This window comes from Arachis ipaensis, chromosome B10, assembly GCF_059453495.1.
Source record: "Arachis ipaensis isolate K30076 ecotype BB chromosome B10, ASM5945349v1, whole genome shotgun sequence".
NCBI lineage: Eukaryota > Viridiplantae > Streptophyta > Magnoliopsida > Fabales > Fabaceae > Arachis > Arachis ipaensis.
In genome coordinates, this window is record NC_142435.1 from 148,882,635 (window position 1) to 148,894,153 (window position 11,519).

An 11,519-nucleotide genomic window follows, 5' to 3' on the forward strand; every position below is an offset into this window, starting at 1 on the left:
GAAACTTTTTGGATAACCCCTACCGTACTCCCTCCATGAGATTTTGTAACAAAAATGTAGCCAATCTTTCATCGTTTATTTTTTATTTAAAAAGAGGTTTTGACCGAACCATAAGTTATCATCTTCAATGGTTAAGACATCACAGGACATTCAATGTTCTTATTTTAAAAGCTCCATCAACTCCCTGCTTTCTTTTGGTTCCGTAAGGACATAAAAAATAAAAAACCAAAATACAACTTTCAATCACTTTTACTACCATCACTGTATCCTTTTCTTCCTCATTCTACAGCGAAGGTAAGCAGTGAAAGCTCTGCGACTTCCAATGGCCGTGGCGGCAGACAAGTAGAGTCAGCACCATCTCTGAATATCATTTACACATTCTATGTTTCTAGCTACATAAATGTTTTGTGAAGCTTGTGATCACCAAAATGCAGTTCCTTGTTAAAAGCTCCAACCTCAAAGCACCATTTGAACATGTATGGTGCCCAACTCATGATCACTGTGGAGAAAACTGCAAGTGCAAATTTGCAATGAACACTGAAAGTTACCATCCCTGGTAGATGAGAAATTATAATGAAATGTGCAAGTAATCTCATGCATCTTCCATGGCAAACTAAAAACACTGAGAGGAGATGAAAACAAAAGGGAGAGTTAAACTGTTAAAGCACTGCATACCTCTTCTACTTCACCATCCACAGCAAGCAAGCACAACCAACAAGAAACAGAATACGCATTTCAAGACAGTGTCGCTGCCATGAAGAATAGTTAAATCCTCAAAAAATTGGATCTATTCTAGTACTTGACAAACCCAAAACTCTGAGCCTTTCCAAGAACAGACTCGAGATCACCGTGAAATAAGCTTAATTGTTTTGCTACAGCGAAACCAGCATGCATTCCATCAACTGCTGCACTAACAATTCCACCGGCATAACCTGCTCCTTCACCGACCGGATACAGTCCTTTTACCGAAGTGCTTTCATAAGAGAGAATATCACGAGGAATCTGAATCGGAGAACTGGTCCTAGTCTGGAAGGAAACATTGTTCAGCGCAAATCAGCAACAATTATATAAAATCACAACAGTAATGAGCTTCGTACAGAAGTTTTGATTAATGGCTGCAAAATGAAGTAGGAGTTAGGGAATATCATAAGAATTTTATTACCTCTACACCATGAAGTAGAGCCTCCTTGCAGATAAATCCTGGTAACTGAAAAATTTGGAAGTTTGAAAAATTAAATTAACTAAATGAATATCATGGAATGAGTAATGCTGTTAGATAATTTTATTAAATCCAGTGGATACTAGATTAGTAAGAGCATGAAAGTCACAAACCTCCTTGTCAAATTTCGCTAGTGAATTTTGCAAAGCTTCAGTTATATGATCCGGAAATAGCTGATGAAGATTTGCTGCCTTCACACCCAAACGATAACTTGATGGGGGTAGAGAAGATCCTGGCACAAAAGTAATTCTAAGCTAAGCTAATTTAATAGCTGAAAGCCTGAGAGAGTAAGAGTTAAAAAAAAGGTAGTAAATAATAATTGATCATTTTTACCTGACAACTTGTTGAGAAAGTCTGTAGCTGTCTGCACAGGCACTATAAAATTTCCTCCGCCCATCATAGCAGCTTTGCGTTCAAACTCTCTCTAAATAATAGAAATATTAGATAAAAATAGATGCCGCCAAATTTCTAAATATGCAGACTGTAGATATTCTGTACTTAACTGATTAAATAGTTAAAACTTTGCACTAGGGATTATATTTATTATAAACAATAGGCAAGAAAGTTGTTTTCGATAATTAAAAATACCTGAAAAAGTATAATGAAACAAACATTTTGTTTAAGTATTTAAAAGAATAAGAAAAAACTCAGATTACATAAATAGATATAACTACCTGAAATTCAACCCCTGCAAGAGGACCATAGTAATTCAAAGCTTCAAAATCCTTCATTGTGACTGTCACCACAAGTGCAGCATTTGCCCACCTAGATGCCCGCCGAGAGAATGACATGCCATTGATGCACATTTCTGATGGATCTGTGCTGGTGAGAACAACCTATAAGTTCCAACATTTCACAGTTTACTAAGTTTGCTACATACATTATACCCTATTGTTAAGTGCTCCAAACAACTAATGCATCCATTACAACCAAATATGCTATCCCCTATTGTTTGAAAATAATTAACTAATTTTTGTCATTCCATCACTAGATAGGAACAAACATGACATGCCATGCACCTTTATTTGCATGGAATCAATGCAGAAAATAAATCATACTCCAAGTAATATGATAGAAGTAAAGGAGAATGCAAACCTGCCCACCGGGACACATGCAGAAAGAGTAGCAACTACGATTTGCTACCATTGGATCATATGATTCACGTAAATCCTCTTTGTCAATATAGTTGGCAACTTTGTAATCAGCCACAGGAACTTTACCACGTCCACGAGCAACCTCAGATGCCAATTCGGAATACTACAAATTTAAACGGATAAATTTGCATGGATCATAATCTTGATAAATAAATAAATTAGTTGTAATGAACAGTTTCAAATGTAAACAAATAAAATAAATCTTTACCATCTCATTTTTCCACCAATTAATAGTTCTAAAGCACTATATATTACTTTGTATAGATTTTTTGTTTAATTTTATTCATTAGGATCCAAAAGGACATATATCTTACCAGTACTTGTAGCTAAGTATGGGTATAAAATAAAAAAAAATGCAATAATTAATTGATTACCAATCATTTAGTAATAACTAATAAGAGTTCCTTGTCATAGAGATTCAGCCAAGTTTTTACATTGGTTGTTGACAACCTAAAACAACCGCTCTATTTCATTCGGATTTGGGAATTGAGACCGACTATGTAACACTTTCAATAAAATTTAACATAGACGAGTTTAGCATAAGTTTGATGTGGCAAAGAAGAGAATGCTTCGATGGATGATCTGTCAAACTCTAGACAGAATCAAGGAAGACATTAGAGAGTTGCATGTAATATGGAATATTTTAATCTTATAAGGATAAACATGTAAACTGGTTATTTTTACTTTTTTAAAAAAAGTAGAATTCAGTTCCGCTGATTTCCAGCCATAATTTTTTTGGGGGAAGAGAAAATGGCTTTTTAGGGAGAATCTGGTGAATCATACCATCAATTGAGATGTCATAGTTTGGCAAACTTGTTAAACCTATTTCACTAGACCAAATTAATGTAAATTATCTTGCAAATTCATCTGACATGCCATTGCAAAGGAATTCAACCAAAAAATTTTAAAATATAAATAAATTTAAAAAAACACAAGGGCGCCAAAACAATTTTGACTAGATTCAAACCTGAATGCTATTTATTAGTTCTTGAGGATGCTCAATCCGTAGCCCAACCTGTAAGGAATCATGACGATAACAATTGTAAAAGCAAACACCAAAATATAAGATGATTTTATTCCTCTAGAAAGACGCCTCAAATTTGCCAGAAGGGCATATAATGTTACAGATGGATAAGAAAACAGAGAAGCATCGGGAATATAACAAAATTGTATCAAAATTTTAATAAATTGAAATATATACTTATAAGATGTCTACAGAAACTCACAGCAAAATCTTTTGGTATCAATTCCACGTTATGGGAAAGAAGCATTTGATATATATCACGAGCAGAATGACCAACAGCCAGAACAACTGCATCATATTCCATCTGCTGGCTTCTTAACCGTAATTTATCAGCTGATTCTGACACTGTAACCCCCTGAGCATGTCCGTCTTTTATAACTATATCATCTACCCTTGTCCCAAACTTGATGGTGACCTGAAACAAAAAGGTAGCAGTTGACCAAAATGAAGACAACTTCAGAAAGGGAACCTGGGAAAGTACATCTACATAATTTACACAAGAGTTTATTCTCAATCGAAAGAAGTGGTTGGAACTCACACCCAAATCTTGCAGATGTCTCCTAAAGTTGCGAAGTAATGGAACCAGCCTATCTGTTCCCAAATGAGGCTTTCCATCGATCAATATCTGTTCTGGAGCTCCAAAATGCACTAGAGTTCTCATAATCTAAAATGAAAAAAACCTTTGAACTATTGAGTAACTAATGGCATAGAAGTTGGAAAAATAAAAAAATTAAAATAATGAGACAGAAAGAATTCAAAGATTTATCCCAAATTAAGAGAGCGTGCATAACAAGTTTACAAGTGCACAGCATGGGAACTAACCGCAAGAACACTGCCAGTGTTACGTCCTATTCTAGTTACCAATTTTCCATCACTCCAAGTACCTGCACCACCCTGCCAAACATAAGTGCTTAATAAATGAAAAGGTAAAACAAACAATAAATCACATAGTAGAAAGACTAGTTGAATAATGAAAGAAATGCAAGAATCACGGAAAATTAACAGAGGTAACCAAATACCGGTAGTTATATCCCACTTATGATTTTCAGATGTATTGTTTAATCTCTTACAAGTTGCGACCAATATGAGCATTACAAGGGTGCACATAATTTCCAAAAACACTAGTAACATGTCAGGATAAAATTCCTGCCTATTGGCTGTCATGAAAAACAATCAAATTGTAGCAACAAGACTGCAAGAATATAACCAAGTAAAATGTGATCAATGGAGCAATCATGAATGAAACATCTATTTACTGAGATAATAAACCATCATTTAAAGAAATAAATAAAAATGCATAGAACAACCTCTCCGAAGCAAAAGTTACTTTCCAACTCTAGAATTCGACGAACTACAAGAGCACCAATATCACGCCCTCTTTTTTCTACTGGTTGCCCTCTTTCTATTAGAGTAACATCTGCACCAAGCTCTGCAAGAACAAGAGTAGCAAATAGGCCAGAAGGCCCACCACCCACTACGACAATTTTAGGCTTTCTAGAAACTTTGGTCTGGTGCAACTCCCCTGATAAAATGCTATGTCCATTTTCCCCTTTCACTGCAGTCTCTTTATAGTCACGTACGATACTTATCAAATCACCACAATCTTTTCTGTCTTGCATGTGTTCCACGAGGCCGACCTTGGGCTCCAACCGAGAGATGAAGTCGCGAGTTCGAGGTTGCAGGCTGATGAGTCTTTCAACATCCACATCAACAGTATGCACAAATTTGGGCTCCTTGACTCTCTAAAAGAGCATCAACAAAACAAATAAGATGATGAAGTGATAGCTTCTAAAGCAATTTTAAAAACCTTGTTTTACTTGTAACATGGAAAAGTATGAGCAATGAACTACTTCAAAAGTTATGAACATCACATATGCACGGATGAATTCCACGTACACACTATCCAGCATACATATAATTACATGTCAAAACCAAATAATTGAAACTTAAACCAACGAATTTACCTATCTAATTTTTTAATGTAATTCAAGATTGTACTCAGTCACACCAGACATAGATTAAGGGGGCCTTTGGTTTGGTTCTTTTCACAAAAACTCAGCTTTTCTTTTTTCTTTTAACTGACGAAAAAAATCAGTTCTCACTTCTCACATTTTTGTGTAAATTTTATAAGTAGCAAGACAACTTGAGCCAGCAGTAGCAGAAACAACGAAACTGGACTACAACCAATAATCAATATCTTAATTCTGAGAAAGCATTTCTAAGGACACAAGTTTACTGTAAAATTGCTTTCCAAATAATCAGAAGCAAGCACACCCTAAATAAGTCTAAGAGTGGTTTCATATCATGCACCAAAGCTTCTATAACCAAAAGTTCTAAATTAGCACAAGACAAATAAATTCAAAAAAATTGGACAAAAAGCTATGCAAAATTCAGGTAAAAAGAAAAATATTCCTCCTAATTTTAAAATCAATCATGCAAAGTGTAAACCACAAATCATAACTGTGATGAGGCAGATGAATGTTACTGTTACATACCTTGCGAGCATCAAAGGACTTCCTAACAACCGAGAAAGCTTCTCGTGGCAACAACGAAGCAACCTGACACACCATTTGAAAAAAGAAAATTAAACACTCGACAGAAAAATTAAAAAAAAAATTGTTACGGAATTGAAAGAGAAGTAAAAAGAGTAGTTAGTTAATTACCGGGAACTTGAGAACCTTAGCAATTTGTTGGAGAAGGGCATCGGAAATGTCTAAAAAGTCCTTGCCAGGGTCTTGATCGAGTGGAACGAGGAGCTTGAATAGCCTCCATGTGCCCTCGAACTTGTTGGTGACCTTGGAACCGGAAAGGAGGTGTTTGTGCTTGGTTCTGAGCTGCTTCTTCTCGGAAGGGTACCGCTGTTTGCCGGTTCTCTTGCTACAGAAGATGCGCAGTCTGCCTTGATAACTGGGAAGGTTGCTAAAGCAGAAAGCAGTGTGGATCTTGGGAAAGGCGCATGAAGAAGAGGGAATGAGCGCCATGGTCAGTGTGCTGTGTGCAGTGGTAAACTTGTAATACTCATTTGGATAAGCCCCGCTCTCAAACTATTCAGGGCTTGTTTGAATATCTTTTTTCGAGTTATTTTGTTTTAAAAAATATTTTAAAAAAATAAAAATAATTTTATATTTAAATAACGTATAAAAATATTTTTATTTTTACTATTAAAAATTTGTTAAATATATTAAAAATAAAAAATAAAAAAATTTATTAATTTTTTTTATTAATTTAATGATGCTCAAATAAACACTCTGTTAATATTTATATATCATTCTGCAAATTCACTCAATTTAATCACTAAATTTTTATTTATTTCGTAATTTATTTATTAAAATTTTAATTAATTTAATTTAGTCCTTAAAATTTACAAACATATTTACATTGATTTATAAAATAGTAATTATATTTTGATCATTAAAATATGAATAAATTACATAGATAAATTGATTGAGAATTAAAATTATGTAAATGTCTTAAATTGAATTTAATATATACATATCTTGTTTGACCTTCTATGTAAATCGAATCATTTTTTTAATGTAATTACTGATATAATATATACATACTAAAACGAATCCAATTGATGTAGCCAAATTTAATTTATGATATTTACATAATTTTAATTCTTAATTAATTTATCTATGTATATTACCTTAGAATATATTTATAAGAGTAAAGTATCGTTTTTGTCCCTAACATTTGGGGTAAATTCTATTTTTGTCTCTAACGTTTAAATCGTCATATTTTTATCCCTAACGTTTGTAAAAGTGATTCAATGTTATCCTGCCGTCAATTATACATCATAAGCGCTTTAGTTTGAGTTTTAAAAATCTCTTCTTGAAGTTAGAATACAAATGTCTGGGATAGAATCGATGATCTACTCCGAAAAATAGCTCATCAAATGTTGAAACTAATTCCTACAACATTTACATAATTCACTTTTCTAGGGACATAATTGAATCTAAACACAAATAGTGGGTATAATATTAAAATTGAACACATCCAAGTGAGACCTAATTGAGAATGAATACATCTAAGTGAGAATAATTGAAAAATATAATATAATTTGTTAGTATAATTGATAGTAGGATAACATTGAATCACTTTTATAAACGTTAAGGATACAAATAGGACAATTTAAACATTAGGGACACAAATAATACTTACTCCAAACGTTGGGGACAAAAACGATACTTTACTCTATTTATAAAAATCTAAGTGGCATGTCAAATGATATATAGTAAGGAAATTGATCTTCTCCAAGTTTTTTAACACTTGAGAGAATAAAGTGTGATCTCTTACCTTTAATTTTATAAGTGGGACTAAAATTAAAGAGGAGAGAGAGCAATGAAAGGTGAGATTAAACACTTGATACCATTCAATTTGTTTTCACTGGAGACGATCCACTCCCTATATAGTAGTATGAATGTGAATAGCCCGTATTAACTCACGGAATGGATCCTCTCCATTTTTTTAACACTTGAGAGAATAAAATGTGATCTTTCACTTTTAATTCTAGAGAAAATGATAAATAGGTCCCTGACCTTTTGTCCCGAGGATATTTTCGTCCCTGACTATTGAAAAATACTTTTAAATCTTTGACTTTCACAAAATTTGGACGGATTAGTCCCTGACGGAGGCATTTGGACGGATCAGTCCCTGACGGAGGCATTTGGACGGAGGGACTGATCCGTCCAAATTTTGTGAAGGTCAGAGACTTAAAAGTATTTTTCAATGGTTAGGGACAAAAATGTCCGCAGAACAAAAGGTCAGGGACCTATTTGTCTTTTTCTCTTAATTCTATAAGTGGGACCAAAATTAAATAGGAGATAGAACAATGAAAGATGAAATCCTACACTGAACACCATCCAATTTTTTTTTCACTGGAGAGGATCCACTCCTTGTTAACTCACATCCAACTATTCAGATTAAGTATTTTTTTAAGTAAAAAAATAAATTAATTGTCTGTCCAAAAATTTTGAGCATTTTCTTTTTCTCCCATGTTAATATCCATTGTCCATCTCAATTTTTTCTTTTTTTAGCTTATAACTCCAATAAAATTCCATATATTTGAATTATGGATGGTAAAAAAACAAGGAATAATGTACTTGAGCTTTTTCGGTGGAAGGAACATGAACAATCAAAATGAACTTATTGATATTAGGGTAATAGAATTTCAAATTAAATTGACAAAAAGTAATTATTGTAACCTATTTATGAATATCTAGGAAGAATTCTAGAAAGGGCAACAAAGACAGCAAATAGAAAGAGTAATAGGCCAGTGAAGTTCACTATTAATGCTTCTTGGCTGCGAAAAAGTCCCAGAAACTGAAAATATTGAGCCAAACCCAATTGAGCTGTGCCAACTGAAAGTAAGAAGATGACCATTCCAATAAACCTGTGCCATGGTAATAGTGATGCTCTTGTGTACATTTCTGCTCCAGGGAAGAAGTAGGCAAAGAATCCCAAAATATACTGAAATAAAAAAGAATTTAGTTAAGTAGCGTTTATTTTGAAGTATTGAGACAGGAAACTGAGAGAGTGTATCATATTTGTTGGTTCAGGTACTAAAGTTTTTGTTTATATTCCTAAAATTTTAGTATTTTAATACTTCTAAAAAGTAGAAATACAGGATATTGAAATTTTTAGAGATAGAAACGAGTTAAATCTCAATTTGGCCTCTTACATTTAGTCCGATATTCAAAATGACTCCCACAATTTTGTTGGTCCTAATTAGAACCTCCAAATTTACAATTGTGGCTCCAACTTGCCCCTGCGATCATCTCCATCACCAGAATGCTGATTTGATGCAATTGCATAACACGGTGCACACTACTTAAACCCCGGCGCATTGGTTTCGCGCCCAAATCCTTTGAAAACTACGTCGTTTCAGTTTTTTGTGAGTTAAAACTCTCTTTCTTTCCACTACGACGATCATAAGTTGCCAAATATCAAGAAAACTCTTACACTACGTAGTTTCCAAAGGATTTGCGCGCGAAACCAATACGCTGTCGTTTAAGTAGTGTCCACCATGTCATGCAATTGCGCTAGATCAGCATTCCCATGATGGAGATGATCGCAGGGGCAAGATGGAGCCACAATTATAAATTTGGGGATTCTAATTGGGGCCAGCGAAATTCTGGGGGTCATTCTGACCATCAGGCCAAATTTTAAAGGTCAAATTGAGATTTAACTCCATAGAAACTGAATTTTTAATAATATTTTATACCTAAAATACTCTCATTTCAATTAATTAATTCTAACTTTATCTTTTGTACAAATTAAATTAGAACTTCATTTTTATTTCAATTTCAGACTCTCACTTTATATCAAACAGAATACTCAATTTCTGTCTTTTAGTCTTTGTTTCTCGATCTCAATCTTTTAATTTCTATCTCGTTTCCAAACGCTACCTTAAAGTGTTTATAATTAATTAGTTCATTAATAAGTAGTTATATTCGAAATCAATTTTTAAATATTTTTTAGTTGAACTTTTTATTTTTAATAATTTTTGTTTTTGAAAATTTATGAAAGAAAAAAAACCATTGAAAATAATAGGCTCTTTTACTTTAATTTTTTTTACAAATTTTTGAACAAAAAATAATGAAAATAAAAAAAATACAAATACAAATCAAACATACTTTTAGTTTTTTAACAAACAATTTGGTAACCTACATTCTAAGAGCGCATTTTAAAAGTATTATAAAAAAAAAATGTTTGGCTACCAGTTAATCAGTTATTGAAAATTAAGTTTTTCTACATTTCCAATGCACTTGATATATTAAAAACTTAAAAGCTTTCCATTCTTACACTTTTTAGCTAAATCCTTTAACAAAAATTAATTATCAAATTAGTCTAGAGATTTTTATAGACAAATTATATTACAAATTTTACATCTTTTAAAGATATAATTTCTAAATAATTTATAAATATAAAACAATTCTCACCTCTTAAGTTAGTTTTTCTTTAGTTAAATCTACTCAATCTCAATTTAAATATAATATCAAAATTTATTCGATCTAATATTATGATGTAATATTATTGATTACCGGATCAAAGTGAAGCCTAACTGAGTAAAAAGTTGAAAACTAATTGATAATTAAAATTGTTAAATATCTTAGAAAATAATAATTTAATTATTAAATTTTTTAAAAAATATTTTGATAAAAATACAATTTAATCATAAAAAAATTTATTAAAGAGTATTTTGGTAAGCAAAATTTAATAACAAAAAAAATTAAATTTTTGTTAAAGGATATTTTTGTAAAAAATAATTTCTTTTTCTTGAAAAATGGATAAAGTTAACATAAGTTAACACAAAAAATTTAAAATGGATTAAAGATGAAGTTTTCTAAAAGTTATAATAGAGGAAAATATACATTTTATAAATAAAGAGGAAGAGAATGTCATTTTAGCATATCGCATGAGAGGAGAATTTTCTCTTATTATTATTACCTGCAAACCGAAAGAGCAGATAGCTGACATGCCTAGCCATGAGTGTAATGTATACATATTAGGAAGGCCCTCCTCTTTCTTGAATTTGAAAACTGTGACAATTCCTAAAATTCCAGTTGCTAGAGCTACCAGATGCAATAACAAGTGAACCACCTTCAATGATCTTTGTTTTCCAGGGGCAGATTTGTATATCATGATACCTGTTGCAAGTAATAATATAAATGTATCACAATAATAATAATAATAATAATTTATATGCTATTTTTTTTTTAAATTATTGGTTATAATATAGAAAATAATTAAAATATAGCTTTGCTTACCTTCTCCACTAACTAAAACAAATCCAATTGTCATTAGAAGTGGATGTAGCTACACATTTTAAAAACCCAAAAAAAAAGAAGGAATTATTAGTCAGACATATGCATGCATTAATTCAAATAAAAATTCATATAAAATAAATACATAAACAATAATTGATCATTGCTTGAATTGAACAAACTCACATTAAAAATCTTGGCTTTGTTTGAAGAATTGAAAGCAACACCTTCACGGAAGTGTAGCAACCAAACTAACACAAGTGTTGTTATTGCTATGAACAACAAATGTACAAGAATGCTAACATGGAAGCTACCAACCATTCTTGCCTAACTCAAAATCAGAATTTAGAGAC

General features: G+C 32.2%; 2 protein-coding genes across 2 annotated transcripts; both read right to left on the reverse strand.

The window, feature by feature from the left end:
• Positions 1-57: 57 nt before the first annotated feature.
• PDE327 (FAD/NAD(P)-binding oxidoreductase family protein) lies at positions 58-6,433 on the reverse strand. Its single transcript, XM_016326502.3, has 14 exons — positions 6,061-6,433; positions 5,893-5,955; positions 4,705-5,139; positions 4,220-4,291; positions 3,936-4,061; positions 3,600-3,812; positions 3,341-3,388; positions 2,315-2,476; positions 1,894-2,055; positions 1,553-1,643; positions 1,333-1,451; positions 1,163-1,207; positions 676-1,026; positions 58-511 (listed from the first exon to the last, which is right to left on the reverse strand). The coding sequence occupies exons 1-13, from the start codon at positions 6,376-6,378 to the stop codon at positions 793-795; spliced, it is 2,088 nt and encodes a 695-aa protein (XP_016181988.1). The 5' UTR covers positions 6,379-6,433; the 3' UTR covers positions 58-511; positions 676-792.
• Positions 6,434-8,564: 2,131 nt separating this feature from the next.
• Positions 8,565-11,260, reverse strand: LOC110267989 (putative ascorbate-specific transmembrane electron transporter 1). The gene is made up of 3 exons (XM_021113841.2): positions 11,170-11,260; positions 10,850-11,049; positions 8,565-8,869 (listed from the first exon to the last, which is right to left on the reverse strand). The coding sequence occupies exons 1-3, from the start codon at positions 11,201-11,203 to the stop codon at positions 8,609-8,611; spliced, it is 495 nt and encodes a 164-aa protein (XP_020969500.1). The 5' UTR covers positions 11,204-11,260; the 3' UTR covers positions 8,565-8,608.
• Between the last annotated feature and the right edge of the window lie 259 nt (positions 11,261-11,519).

What these genes read in the sequence shown, in the direction of transcription:
- PDE327 (XM_016326502.3), bottom strand. Translation starts at nt 6,378, where the DNA reads ATGGCGCTCATTCCCTCTTCTTCATGCGCCTTTCCCAAGATCCACACT. An exon ending in GTAACTTTTGCTTCGGAGAG is followed by an intron (nt 4,292 to 4,704) that starts GTTGTTCTATGC and finishes TATGTTTGGCAG; the next exon opens with GGTGGTGCAGGTACTTGGAG. An exon ending in AACTAATAAATAGCATTCAG is followed by an intron (nt 2,477 to 3,340) that starts GTTTGAATCTAG and finishes TTAAATTTGTAG; the next exon opens with TATTCCGAATTGGCATCTGA.
- LOC110267989 (XM_021113841.2), bottom strand. Translation starts at nt 11,203, where the DNA reads ATGACAATTGGATTTGTTTTAGTTAGTGGAGAAG. An exon ending in TGTTTTAGTTAGTGGAGAAG is followed by an intron (nt 11,050 to 11,169) that starts GTAAGCAAAGCT and finishes TACTTGCAACAG; the next exon opens with GTATCATGATATACAAATCT. An exon ending in TCTGCTCTTTCGGTTTGCAG is followed by an intron (nt 8,870 to 10,849) that starts GTAATAATAATA and finishes TTTTTATTTCAG; the next exon opens with TATATTTTGGGATTCTTTGC.